The 14,222-nt window shown below is 34.5% G+C and overlaps 3 protein-coding genes across 3 annotated transcripts; 2 read left to right on the top strand and 1 right to left on the bottom strand.

Annotated features, from left to right (window-relative positions):
- The first annotated feature begins 12 nt into the window (after positions 1-12).
- LOC125579368 (glutathione S-transferase T2-like) lies at positions 13-2,523 on the top strand. Its single transcript, XM_048743423.1, has 4 exons — positions 13-518; positions 690-1,987; positions 2,101-2,157; positions 2,237-2,523. The coding sequence occupies exons 2-3, from the start codon at positions 1,111-1,113 to the stop codon at positions 2,112-2,114; spliced, it is 891 nt and encodes a 296-aa protein (XP_048599380.1). The 5' UTR covers positions 13-518; positions 690-1,110; the 3' UTR covers positions 2,115-2,157; positions 2,237-2,523.
- Positions 2,524-4,821: 2,298 nt separating this feature from the next.
- LOC106370098 lies at positions 4,822-6,059 on the bottom strand. The gene is made up of 4 exons (XM_013810166.3): positions 5,773-6,059; positions 5,322-5,680; positions 5,149-5,223; positions 4,822-5,075 (listed from the first exon to the last, which is right to left on the bottom strand). Exons 1-4 carry the CDS (start codon positions 5,927-5,929, stop codon positions 4,950-4,952), a joined length of 717 nt encoding a protein of 238 aa, XP_013665620.2. The 5' UTR covers positions 5,930-6,059; the 3' UTR covers positions 4,822-4,949.
- A 2,824-nt stretch (positions 6,060-8,883) lies between these two features.
- Positions 8,884-10,497, top strand: LOC106370986 (protein SULFUR DEFICIENCY-INDUCED 2). Its single transcript, XM_013810994.3, has 4 exons — positions 8,884-9,196; positions 9,279-9,491; positions 9,639-9,794; positions 9,877-10,497. Exons 1-4 carry the CDS (start codon positions 9,083-9,085, stop codon positions 10,285-10,287), a joined length of 894 nt encoding a protein of 297 aa, XP_013666448.2. The 5' UTR covers positions 8,884-9,082; the 3' UTR covers positions 10,288-10,497.
- The last annotated feature ends 3,725 nt before the right edge of the window (positions 10,498-14,222 follow it).

Genomic DNA, 14,222 nt, shown 5'->3' with positions numbered 1-14,222 from the left:
GGCTCATAAGAGCACCATTATCCTGGTTTCTCTCAATGGGTTCTATGTTAAATGGGCTATTTATTTAAATCAAAAGGAAAATTAAATGGGTGTTACCGATCCTTAATTTGGTTATTTGGAAACCGTTTTGAGAAGGGTTTGTAAAGGCACGTGTCAGCTTCTAAAAAAAACGTTTTATTTTGTTTTTCTTTTCTTCCTCTCTTCGCGATCTCCGTCTCTCTCTCTCTCTCTTCTCGATCTCCCTCTTCTCTCTTGATCTCCGGCTTCTCTCTTCTATCTTCTCTATTGATCTCCGCCGGAGAACGCGTGAAAGCTATCAGTCCGATCCGTAACAGATGAAGCCATCCTCCGCCTCAATCTCATCGCCTCCTTCTCTGATCTCGGTTCGACCGCGTCAATCTCCTCGCCTCCTTCTCTAGCTCGTCTAGGGGAGGTATGATGAGGATTGGATCGATCAGACAACAAGAGTCAAATTTTTAAACTGTTTGGTCTAAACGATCTTTAAGGCCTTCGTCCAGGTAAAGTTTCATACTTTATTACTCTTGTTTGAGGCTTAATTATGAGCGGATTGAAGTTATTGCCTAGTTACTGATTTACTTTTGCTGGAAGATAACATCAAGTTAAGAGCTTTGTTTATTGAGTTGTTTTGTTACCTATCTCTGTTAATTGATTTTATTTGATGGCTGAAGGTGCTGTGGCTAGGACATTGTTTCTGTCTTCGCAAGCCCAACCTGAGACCATTGTAGAGGTAATTTTCCACTGAGTTAGGGTTAAATGCTTGTCTGAGATATTCTTTATTGCTCTTGTCTGGAAAGTAGTTGACAGAGGTTTAAATGTTTGTCTGAGTTAGGTTGTGGTTTAGTGTTCAATCCGCGTGTGATGAAAGTAGTTGATAGAGGGTTTAATGCTTCGTTTAGTGTTGTATTAGGAGTGTGAGATAGGTAATAAATATGTTAGATTCATGTCAACTCATGTAATAAATCCATTCTCTTCTCCTATTTAAATCTGATTCCTTCTATCTTTATTTTCATCTTCTCGAAAGCATTCTTATCTTTCTATTGTCTGCTAACACATTTCTTCTTTTTTCTCTCTTCTTTGAAATTTGGCTCTATGGATTCAACAAATCCATATACTGAGACCGGCAATTTTGTTAACCTTCTTACAAGTCAACAAGGTTGTGTCCCTCCTCAAGCCTTTCGTTATGATGGTTTCTCGCATGGTGGGGAGGTCGGATCACCACAAGTCCCTGTCTATGGTGAAGAGACACCACCTGAGGGACGATCGAGGAAGAAATGGGGTCTCACCGAGGATGTTGTGCTTATTAGCGCATGGTTGAACACCAGCAAGGACCCTGTTGTTGGCAACGAGCAACGGGCTGGTGCTTTCTGGAAGCGGATAGCTGCTTACTTTGCAGCTAGTCCAAAGGTGCAAGGTGGTGAAAAGCGAGAGTCAATCCAGTGCAAGCAGAGGTGGCAGAAGATAAACGATCTCGTCTCCAAGTTTTCTGGATCCTATGAGGCGGCAACAAGACAGAAGACAAGTGGAATGAATGAGAACGATGTAGTTAAGCTGGCACACGAGATCTTCCACAATGATCACAAGTTGAAATTCAATCTTCAACATGCGTGGGAGGAGCTGCGGTTTGACCAGAAATGGTGTGAAGTAGCTAGTAGTAAGCTTGATGGAAGCAGGCAGAAACGCAAGTGTGACGATGGGGCTCAGTCCGAAAGCTCTCACGCAACCCCCAATGATGGTGAGCCACGTCCTCCTGGTGTTAAGGCATCAAAACGAGGCATTGGTAAGAGAACCAATGAAGGCCTCAAGGATGTCTCAGAGATAAAGAGCTTGTGGGCAATTAAGGAGAAAGATTTGGAAGTGAAAGAAAGATTGTCCAGGATGGGCCTGCTTGAGACTCTCATTGCCAAAAAAGAGCCTCTCTCTGACTTTGAAGAAGCTTTAAAGACGAAGCTTCTTTCAGAAATGTTGGGTAAGCTTCTTAACTTCTTATTTGGCAAGTTCTGCTTCTTACTTAGTGTAGTTCTCATTGTTTCTGTTTTATGTTGGTTCTATTGCTTATGTTACTCATTTGCTCTGTATCAGGCGGCTCAGTGTAGGTCTCGTTGTTGCTCTGTTTCAGGCGGCAACACTTACCGAAGGGTGAGCACATCTCTCTCTTTTATTGTATTGTTTGTCTTGTATTGTATTGTTTTTTTCTTATGGCTTCTGTTCATCGCAGAGTGGAGCATTGTGGTCTTCTGGTCTTATGTGTCACGGACGTGGAAAAGCGGATGCTGTTTTGTTGTTTTCTTGTGTCAGAGCTTGCTCTGTCGTTGTTGGTTTGTTGTGTCACGGAAGTAGCTACTGTTTTCTTGTTTTGTTGTGTCACGGAAGTAGCTACTGTTTTCTTGTTTTGTTGTGTCACGGAAGAAGCTTTGTGATATGTTTGTTGTTTTGTAGTCTCATTGTCTTTAAAATGAGATACTCTTTGTGACTTTCGTAATGAATGTTTTCAGTTCCCCTCTATCACATTTCTACTCTCAGTTTTTTTAAACTTCAGCTCGAGATAAGTCAAAAATCATATTGCCAAACGAGTGTATTGTGTATGTGAGTTGCCAAACGAGAGCTACCAATACATTGGTCTTCCTACTTGATATTGCCAAACGAGAGCTACCAGAAATCATATTGCCAAAGAGAGCTACCAAGCTCTTTTCTTACATCAGGTAACAACATATCAACATACGGTAAGAGTGGATCCAACACATACATATTTACGTATCAGTTACATAGCATTTTGTATGTGAGTTGTTATCAAGTATTAAAGTATTAAAGCTTATAAAGTATTAAAGTATTAAAGCTTATAAAGTATTGAAATATTAAAGAAAATGGCATTGTGTATGTGAGTTGTTATCAAACATAGCATTTTGAGATGTTATCAAACATAGTATTTTGACGCTTCTTTAAAAATTTAGAGTCAGTCGCATATTAATATGTTATGCAATCATGCTTGATATAATTTAAAAGTTATTTAAATGTTTATTGGTGCAGGTTAAACGTTCAGTCCATACGCATGGCATCTTCTTCTCGTAATCATAATGATTCTGATGATTTTGATCAAGCTTTTGATCAATATTTTGATGAACGTTTTGATCAAACGATCGAAAATCTTGTCGTTGCTTATAGTGGTCAACAAGAAGAGAGGCGGGAAAGGAAAAAACGTGTTTATATCGAAAGAAACCGTGAAGCAGGCCATACACGTTTATGGAATGATTATTTCAGTGATACTCCAACGTATCCTGAAAATTTATTCCGACGACGATTTAGAATGAACAAGCGATTGTTTATGCACATTGTTGATCGACTCTCCAACGAAGTTCATTTTTTTCGCCAAAAGAAAGATGGTCTTGGAAGGCTTGGGCTCTCTACACTCCAAAAGTGTACCGCAGCTATTCGTGTCTTGGCATATGGTACTGCGGCTGATACGGTCGACGAATACCTCCGGCTCGGTGAAACTACAACTCGGGCGTGTGTGGAAAAGTTTGTCGAAGGAATAATAAATTTATTCGGTGAAGAGTACCTAAGAAGACCAACACCCGCTGATCTTCAACGTCTGCTTGATATTGGTGAGCAGCGTGGATTTCCCGGGATGATAGGAAGCATCGATTGTATGCATTGGGAGTGGAAGAATTGTCCCACCGCATGGAAAGGGCAATATTCTCGTGGTTCGGGTAAACCAACCATCGTTTTAGAGGCGGTTGCTTCATATGATCTCTGGATATGGCATGCATTTTTTGGACCTCCAGGTACTTTAAATGATATTAATGTTCTTGATCGCTCACCTGTTTTCGATGACATAATAAACGGTCAAGCTCCACAAGTCACTTACTCCGTCAATGGAAGAGAGTATCATTTGGCTTACTATCTCACCGATGGGATTTATCCGAAATGGGCAACTTTTATTCAATCTATTCAAATACCACAAGGTCCGAAAGCAGTTTTATTTGCTCAACGTCAAGAAGCTGTCCGAAAAGATGTCGAGCGTGCTTTTGGAGTCTTGCAAGCTCGTTTTGCCATTGTTAAGAATCCAGCACTTTTTTGGGATAAAGTCAAAATTGGGAATATTATGAGAGCATGTATCATACTCCATAATATGATAGTAGAAGACGAGCGAGATGGATACGCTCAATTAAATATTTTAGAGTTCCAACAAGGAGAAGACGGTGGAAGTTCACATGTCGATCTCACGTATTCTACAGATATGCCTTCAAATATCGCCAATATGATGGGTGTTCGAACTCGAATTCGTGATAAACAAATGCATCAACGCCTCAAAGCTGATTTGGTTGAACATATATGGCTTAAATCGGGACGTGATGACGACAACAACTGAGTTCCGATGCTTCTTTCAAATAATTCTCGTTTATTTTAGTAATCTTTGTTTTTATGTTTTTATTTTAAATCATATATTGAAAATGTTATCTTTTAATATGTTTTATGTAATAAATAAATTTTATCTTAAAATAAAAATTATAATTTTTTGTTAAGAACCCTTAATTAAGAAACTACCATTGGAGGCATAAAATCGAACAGTTTCTTAACTAGATTTCTTAAGTCCACTATCTACACTTATATCATTAAATAATCATTAAGGACCTCATTTGTGTTTCTATGGATAAAGATGCTCTAAGCTATTTATTCCTTATAGCTTACCTAGAGCTGCGATACCTAACATAAAACTTTGGAGATAAACAAAGTTTTAGAATGTTGAACCAACCAAACAATATATCTTGTTCGTTCGCGATTACTTTTTCTTTAACAGAAAGATAAGCATGAGGAAAGAGCAGATGTGTTCCTTCAATACTTAAGGGAGCGAAACTCTCAAGTCAGTAAATCCAAAAAAAAAACCATGATATACATGTTACATTAGATGGAATGTAAAAGGAAAAGAAAAGTCAACTTGAGTTGGATTGACTGTTAGATCTGAATTGAGGCCTAAAGCCACCACCACATCGCCGGCCCTTTTGACTAAGAATCTCTTGACATCTAAGCATATCTTGACTAAGCAGCAAGTCCAACTCCTGCAGTGGAAAAAAAAATTAGTGTTAGAGATAACAAATATCAATTTTGAGACTGAATGATTTAAACACATACCTGTGATCGACCAAACGGCAAGTTATTACGGTTAGTACGATCAAGGTTGTATTTACTAGCATGCCTGTCCCATTCCTGCATGACAAAGATATATAAGACATGGAAAAACGACACAAGCCGCAGAGAGAGAGAGAGAGAGAGAGAGAGAGAGAGAGAGAGAGAGAGATGGTTACACGAAATTCATGTTGTACAGACTTGAGATGGGTGGTGAAATCTTCAAAGCTTGGGGCAGCAACAAAGCATACTGAGCAAGACCAGGGATAATCATTGCACTTGTTAACAAGGATTGTTGTTGATGTTGGCTCCAGTTTATATGAGAGTAAGGCATCCCAAAACCACTGGTTAGTGAAGGTACGAGGAAAGGGTGTGGCTAGGTGAGGCTGAGGATATGCAATAAGAATTGTGTATCCACCATCTTCAAGGTCGTAAAGTGCAGGAGCTAAACATCTCAGTTGCTCATGACCGTCTATGACCATCATAGTAGCCGGAGGACGATTCCTACGGGCCCACAGATTCAAATCCATTTGATAATCTACAGAAAGTATAAACCCTAATCCATTACTTAGCTCTCTAAAAATATACACATAAACCCTAATCCATTACTTAGCTCGGAAGAAGACCAACTATGAGTGTTTTTGAGAGAGATTCCAACGGAAGAGAGCTTCCCCAAGACATCTTCACCACCAGGGATCTGTGTTAGGTTGTTGCCAATGGCAGTCATGGAGATCTCACCATAGCGGCGGACGAGGCCTAGCGCCGTTTGTATTCTATCAACCACCATGAAAGGATCTTAACCATCTGGAATCGGACAGTTGCTGATGTTCCATAGCACCAAAGCTTTCTCCACCTCCTCCCCACGATGCTGCTGCTGCGTCGCCATGTTCTCGATCAAATCATAATTCACAAACGACCAAATCTCGCAGATTATATAAATCTTCTTCATTGATTGGTTGGTTTGCATGGGCCGATTCCCGTGGCCCATTTGTCGCCGACCCTTCAATAAAATAATTGGCTGGTTTGTATGGGCCGATTCTCGTGGCCCATTTGTTGCCCACCCTTCATTAAATAATCTCAATGAAGTAAATAGGAACCTTTTTTCATATATATTTTTTCTTTTTTATAATAACAAAAAAATAGATACATTGCCAATTATATGTTAATAATAGTGAAAAATGAACACTATATTTTAAATAAAATATGATATAACATAGCTAAAATATATATATGAAAGGATTATTATAAATTGTAAGTTAAACTAGGGCTTGACACAATATCCGGAACATCGGTTCCGATCCGAAAATCAGGGTCTCGAACCCGATCAGACCCGGGGTAAATAACCGAATGGGTCCTAAACTGGTGTATCCGAAGAACCGGTACTCAACCCAATCCAAACCGAAAACCGAATAAGTATCCGAAGATATCCGAAATGTAAATAATTAAATATATATTTAAAATATTATTTATATTTATATGTATAATAATTATAAAAATTGTAAATTTAATTATAAATATATTAGTTATTTTCAATACTCTTGTGTATTTTCGGATAAAATATGATAGTTTGGATATAAATACTTAAACAAAATCGTGTCTGATGAGTATATTTAGTTATTTTTTTAGTACATTTAGGTAGTTTGAATACAAAATACCCGAACCGAATCGGGTAATATGGTTACTTTGGATACTATTATCCGAACCCGTTTCAGATACATTAATTATTCGATTATTTTAAGGTTCTTTTGCATCAGAACCGAACCTACCCGGACCCGGGAAGACCCGACTCGAACCCGACCCAAATTTTTATAATACCCGAATGGGTTCTAACTTCTAAACCCGAAAAATCCGATACCCAAAAAAACTGATCCGTATTCAAATGGGTACCCAAATACTCATGCCTAATTAAACAAATACATAAATGAAAAAAATTGTAAGTTCTTTTTTTATATGATACAATAGATGTAACAAGAGCGGCATAGAATGGTTTATTTTGTTTTATTTTGTTAAAACCATTACTCAGCTTAAAATTTCACATAATAAAAGCATGGAGTTTTTTCTACGCATAATATGGTTTTGAAAATTTTAAAACTAACATCTATTTTATAAATTATATTTCATAAATTAAGTTTAGTGTTTCATATATAAATTAAGTTTTTTTTGGTAACATAAAATATACAAGTAATTCTACATCAAAAACTCATTGACTATTTTCTTAATTTTTTTTGTTTTTTTGTTTCTTACTATAATCATCTAATTAACTCACATAATTATAACTTTAACTGTGTCTTAACTGTATTTGTGTTTTTACCGAAAATCCAACACCAACTCTGGTCTCACTCACTAAACAAATATAAAAATACACGACGTCAAAAGAAAATAGTTAACTTGTTAACCCATTAACCCATTAAGTTCATTTAGGTTAATAGATCAAATTGGGTTGGATCAAATTGGGTTGGATCAATCCATGGATCATGATCCATTTTGATACCCTTAAGTACAATATACGTATTGTTGTAATTGTATTAATTATATGAATAACTAGTAAACTAGACATTAGTCGAACAGCTACATAATATCACACAAATGAGATGATTAATGATTGACTTATTGAAAAATTAGAGAAATGATTCAAATCATCACACTAATAAATGCGCAAACTACATTAGCATTCCAATTTCTAGTTGTCCACCAAAAAAAATTCGATTTCTTTTGTTTGTAATGTACACTCGTGACTCATATGTGGCATAGTCTACGTAGTATACTAAATATAGGTGTCTGCACAAATATAGAACATATTAACATACACGCATACTATATTAAGTATGTATTATATACGCAAATGAAAAGATGGAAGGTATGTTATGCATTTAATGGGCCATAGTTGGTAATAATAACGGCTAGCATAAAGAACGTTGAGGCGTGGCTTTAGAACGAATCCTCATTATGATGTTTCCATTACAGCCTATTTATCATTCTGATTCTTTTCACATTATTTCATATCAATGGAATCACACGATATAATTGATAATTTATGGAGTATACAAAGTTGAATTACAAAAGTAAATGCAAATGAGCAAATCCATAATATATTTTGGAAACCAGCTAAATAAAAGTTGAGGGGCAAAACTGAATAGTTTGAAAACTATGGGGACCTGTCAAATAAAACCTAAGTCGTCGGGGGAGAAAGTAAACGCGCGACACATACAGCCCTCTGACTGACACGTGTCCATCTCGCTTCGGTAGATGCACATTACACATGAAAATATATTTGTGACCTTCAAAATAAAAATGAAATGAAACGATATTTTTCTTTACTTCGTTAACGCAGATGTACGATAGTGATTACAGATATAAACAGTATGGTTTATACTCATTCCAAAAGAAAAAAATTAGGTGCTAGGAATATGGTTTTCCTACTTTTTTTTTTTAATTAAAAATCCGTCAATTTCCATTAGAATCGCCAGATCATTGAAAACAGTCGGCAAAACAATTAATTCGCTTAATTAAGGATAAGGTGCATCGTATTAAATATTACTACTGTCGATATGGTTAGCTGGGAAGTTATAACTATGGGCTAGAAATTAGAAAAAAAATTCCTAAACAATAAGACCCAACTTAAAAAAGAAACAAAAATTGGCCAAGTCGAAGTCGTGTGAGAATAATGGGGACGGATATGCCACGTGGCCGAAATCCATAGGTTTAAAAGACGACCAGCCCGCGGTATTTTAGATCCAGTTGACAATAATGAACCAGGACAGGACTCCGTCCAGGTTCCTTCTTCTTCCACAATATATCTACTTTCCTCTCACACACCCCTAGAGAGAGAGAGAGAGAGATAGACAGAACGGTGTTACCGCTTTAAGGGGAGAGAGAAAGATACAGAGAAAAAGTTCCCTTCATTTAGAAATTTAGATACAGAGAAGACAGAGAGTTTGTGATGATGAGTCTGAGAAGAGGAGGAGAGAGACAGGACTTTCCGGCAGCAGCGTACAACGTTGTCCATAAGCTGCCTCACGGTGACAGTCCTTATGTCCGAGCAAAACATGTTCAGGTAATAAATAAATATATTTCACTGTAGAGATTTTTTTTTTTGAAAAAGAATATTGATTTGATTGATTCATATGTATGGTCAGCTTGTGGAGAAGGATGCAGAAGCAGCGATAGAGCTGTTCTGGAGAGCGATCAAAGCGAGAGACAGAGTGGATAGTGCTCTTAAAGACATGGCTTTGCTTATGAAACAACAGAACAGAGCTGATGAAGCCATTGAAGCTATTCAGTGCTTTAGAGATCTTTGTTCCAGACAAGCTCAAGAATCACTCGACAATGTCCTCATCGATCTCTACAAGGTATAAAACATTTCTCAGACCTGACAATTATTCTATTAATGTTCAAAAAAAAACAATTATTATATTGTCTGGTTTACTGTTGTTAAGGTTATAGAATTGTTTAGCAAAAAAAATAATAATAACAGAATTGATTTGAATGTTGAGCAGAAGTGTGGGAGGATAGAAGAGCAAGTTGAGTTACTGAAGCAAAAGCTTTGGATGATATACCAAGGAGAAGCGTTCAACGGGAAGCCGACGAAGACGGCGAGATCTCACGGGAAGAAGTTTCAGGTCACGGTGGAGAAGGAGACATCTAGGATCTTGGTACGGTTAAATCTCAGTGATCTTTTAGTTTTGCTATATTAGAGGTTTTGTTGAAGCTGATTGGGAACTTGTGTGTTTACAGGGAAACTTGGGATGGGCTTATATGCAGCTAAAGGACTACACAGCGGCTGAAGCCGTGTACCGTAAAGCTCAAGTTGTAGAGCCTGATGCAAACAAGGCTTGTAATCTATGCACTTGTCTCATCAAGCAAGGGAAGGTCGATGAAGCGAGGACGATTCTGTTTCGTGATGTATTGCAGGAGAAAAGAGAAGGGTTTGATGGTGATTCGAGGTTGAAGGCTCGAGTTCAAGAGCTGTTGAGCGAGCTAGATGTGTTTGCTTCTGTGTCTGTGGAATGTGAGGTTGGTATGGATGAGATCGCGGTTGTCGAAGGGATTGATGAGTTTATGAAAGAATGGAGGAGGCCTTTGAGGACAAGAAGACTTCCGATTTTCGAAGAGATCTTACCATTGAGAGATCAACTGGCTTGTTGATGTTTCTGTGTGGTTTTGAATACTGAATAGGAACTTTCCATGTAGAAGAGTGTAGTGAATGTAAGTTTACTTCTTGTAAGCTGTTTTCGTATCATCGTTAACTTGTTACTTATTGTAATGTCTAATGAGTAACAAAAAAAACTCTCATTCCAAATACTCTGTACTACTACTTTCATTAAATAGAAGAAAAAAAAGATATTTAGAGGTCAAGATTGGGGGGAACTATAAACCGAACAGAAGACTCGTAGGTTACAAAAAAAGCATAAAGGCCTAAGTACCTAACCTGTATGATAGGCAAAACCAAAGAAAAGCTAAAAGTCTCTCTTCCAAACAGTTGACCATGACACTTCATCCGTGGTACCAATTCAGTTTCTCCTAACTATACCCACATTCAGCATACATACAGAAGCGGATTAGAGGTTGGCCACAGAAGAAGTCGAAAAGAAAGCCATCGGTATATGCCTCCCGGCAGATTCAACAACAACACAGTACGCTGCCATACCACAAGACTTTAGAACCGTTGATTCTTCAACAAGAAACCAACCAGCAACTAGAATTCGAAATTCAAACAATCCATCCATAATCTGATGGAAAACATCAATCAAGAATATGATTTTTGGTTATAAATGAGTATTGACCAAAGATTATATCCAACAAGGACATGAATGAATAATATGATGAAAACACATGCAGAAGTAGATCAACATGAGAACGTGTTCAGATTGAGATGGGAGACATATACTGGGAACGCTGGATTTGCGTCATAAACAATGTCATCTCGTTCAAATTTCAAAAATAACAAAATAATTACAAGAAAACATGCATTGTTTAAGGCCCCTGTATAGTTTTTGACCAACCATATACAAACTTATCAACAGGGTAAGTATATATACTGAAAACATTTCAAGATAACTGTATTTTTTATGGGATTTTTGGTGGGACATTTGCTAAAACCAACCCAAATATTCAAGTCAAATGTAAAAGTGTACCCCACTTTCAGTCAAATGCAAAACCAACCTAAAGGAGTAGTGAAAATACTATTTCACCCTTATGACCAAACAAAAAACATAAATGTATTTTACGTTTTTATCCTTTGGAAGTCTACACGTAATAAAAGAAGTCTACATATATATAGACTTCCTACGAAGTCTACTTTATAGACTTGTTTTGTAGTCTACACTCTAATTTGGTCTACTAATTAATTTTGAAAATGTATAAAAATAATTATTGTGATATTTTTAATTAATCATCAATATAATGGATAATATGAAGTAAATAAATTAAAATTTCATATAATCGAACAATTTTGAAGAATATATACTAATTTGGTTATCATGTGCTAGACTATGTTCATAGTTTAGAAACAAAAGGTTCTAACATGTTATGTCTTTTAGTAGTTGATTTCATAGGGTTAGATTTTAGATTTTGTTTTTTTTTTTGTTTTATTAACTTAAATCTGCATATTAATATTTAGTAGTTTATATTTTGTATAAATGAGACTTTTTGATTATCAAGCAAAACATTTAGGGTTTGATATTTGTGGTTTAGGGTTTCGTAGACCTACAATAAAGTCTATTTATCTGAAGACGTCTTTTTCAGTCTATATTTTTCAATTTGTTTTACAAAAAATCATTATATTTAAACTAAGTTAAGTTCCTTAAGAATAAAAAAGTGAAATCATATACTATAACTATTAAAAAATAAAGAAATAAATTTAATAAATCATATATTAAAATTATTAAAATAATAAAGAATAAACAACAATAATTAAATTATTATAGTAGACTTCCAAAAAGGTCTACTATGTTATAGTAAGATCTACTCCAAAATTTTAATTTTAGTAGACTTCAAACGAAGTCTACAGTATCGTAAATTTTAACCTAGTTACATTTTTGTCTCCCTATATAAACAAAATTTATTCAATCTCTCTCTAAAGTGGCTGCACAAGTTCTTAAAACTCTCTCCCTTCTCTCTAAAACTTTCTCTCTTCTCTCTAAAATTCTCTCAATTGTTTCTAAATCTCTCTCATTATCTTCTTTCTCTCTAAAATTTTCTCAAGTCTTTCTCACAATATTATCTTGTCATTTTAGATATTATGATTCATGGTTTTCATCTTCTCCTTTAAAAAATGTAAGTTTTAGATCTATAGATTTTAAATGTGTATTTTATGTTTATTTCTCACAATATTATCTTTTTTTGGTAGGTATTATCACTCATGGATTTCATCATCTCCTCTAAAAATGTAAGTTTTAGATTAATAGATTTTAAATATGTATTTACATGTTTATATTCAAATAAATTTATAGATCAAGCTCTCTACATTAATTTGCTACTAGTTTACCTTATAAATTATATTATGTAAAGTATTTTCAGATTTAAAATTATTTTCACATTTCAAAATATATAGATTTTTTCAGATCTGAAAATTATCAGACAGTGTAGACTTCTAAAGAAGTTTACTAAAGCTTGCAGACTTCATATGAAGTTTACTAAACCATAAAGTTTAAGCAGACTTCATTGGAAGTCTACAAAAATATGACTTTAATTTTTTTTCTATGTTTTTTAATAATTTTATCTTATTTTGCAGGTATTTTCTTCCATAGTTGTTCTCTTCTCCTCCTAGAAATGTAAGGTTTACATCTATAGATTTAAAATATGTGTTCTAGTATTTATATTCAAATAAAGTTACATATTAAAATTCATATTAATATGTCTTTAATTTATAACTATTTTGTCTATTAAATCATATTTTTAAAAGTTTTTTAGATTTAAACTTATTTCATATTTTTAATGTATTATTTTTCAGATCTATTTTTTTTGATAGAGTAGACTTCATTTGAAATCTACTTAAAACTTACGGCTGGTAGACTTCAAATGAAGTCTACTAGCCTTGAATTTTAAGCAAATTTCATTAGAAGTTTACTCAAATATGATTTTAATTTTTATCTTATTTTTTAAAATTTTATTTTATTTTGCAGGTATTCTCTTCCAATATTTTCAAATCATCTTCCCAAAAATGTAAGCTTTCCATATATTCATTATAAGATATTTTGTGTTTATAATGAACTAAATTTATAGATTCATACATTATCTTTTTGCTTTGTTACAAGGATGACAAAAAACCATTTTTGAAATATTTTCCAGAACAAAGTATTTTCAAATTTTCTAAATGCACACTTTTAAATATGAAAATTTTCCATTAGTGTAGACTTCAACTAAAGTCTACTAAACAATAACTTTACGTAGACTTAATAAAAAGTCTACTAAAATATGATTTTATTTTTTATCTTATGTTTTTCTCATAACTCTATCTTATTTGGCAGGTACTTTTTCCAAGACTTTATTTGAAGCATCAAGATTATGAAAAATCAAACATACTCAAGAATACTTTTTAATATATTGCTCTGTAATAACTTTCATAATAAAATATTAATTTTTAAATAATTTTTTAATGCATAATCTATAAACATTGTATTCATTTTTAGTTGTTTTCACTTGTATGATATTATTAATTTTTTGTTAGATATCAATTTTTTCACAAGATCTAACCAACCAAACAAGTAAAACCACCATAAGCTAAAATAATAACTAACACACATGTGAGAAGAAGAAAATCTATACAAAATTTTCCCAAAAATTTTCAAGAATAATACTAATCAAAACAATTTGCAATAAGTATCAAGTGTATAATTATAACACATTAAATTGTGAAATTCATCCAAGACCATTAAAATTTTACTAACATACACTGTAAAATAATTAAATCATGAAAAAATATGATGAATAATACACAAATACACTTTTAATAGAATTTACGACGTAGACTTCAACTGCAGTCTACATTTGTAGATTTACAAAAACGTCTACACTTATTATTTAACATATAGTCAATCCAAATTTTTTTAGTGTATTGGCGCAGGCTTGATACACAAAGG

Source organism: Brassica napus, chromosome A10 (genome assembly GCF_020379485.1).
Source record: "Brassica napus cultivar Da-Ae chromosome A10, Da-Ae, whole genome shotgun sequence".
Taxonomy (NCBI): domain Eukaryota; kingdom Viridiplantae; phylum Streptophyta; class Magnoliopsida; order Brassicales; family Brassicaceae; genus Brassica; species Brassica napus.
This window is presented reverse-complemented; position numbering and strand designations above follow the sequence as displayed.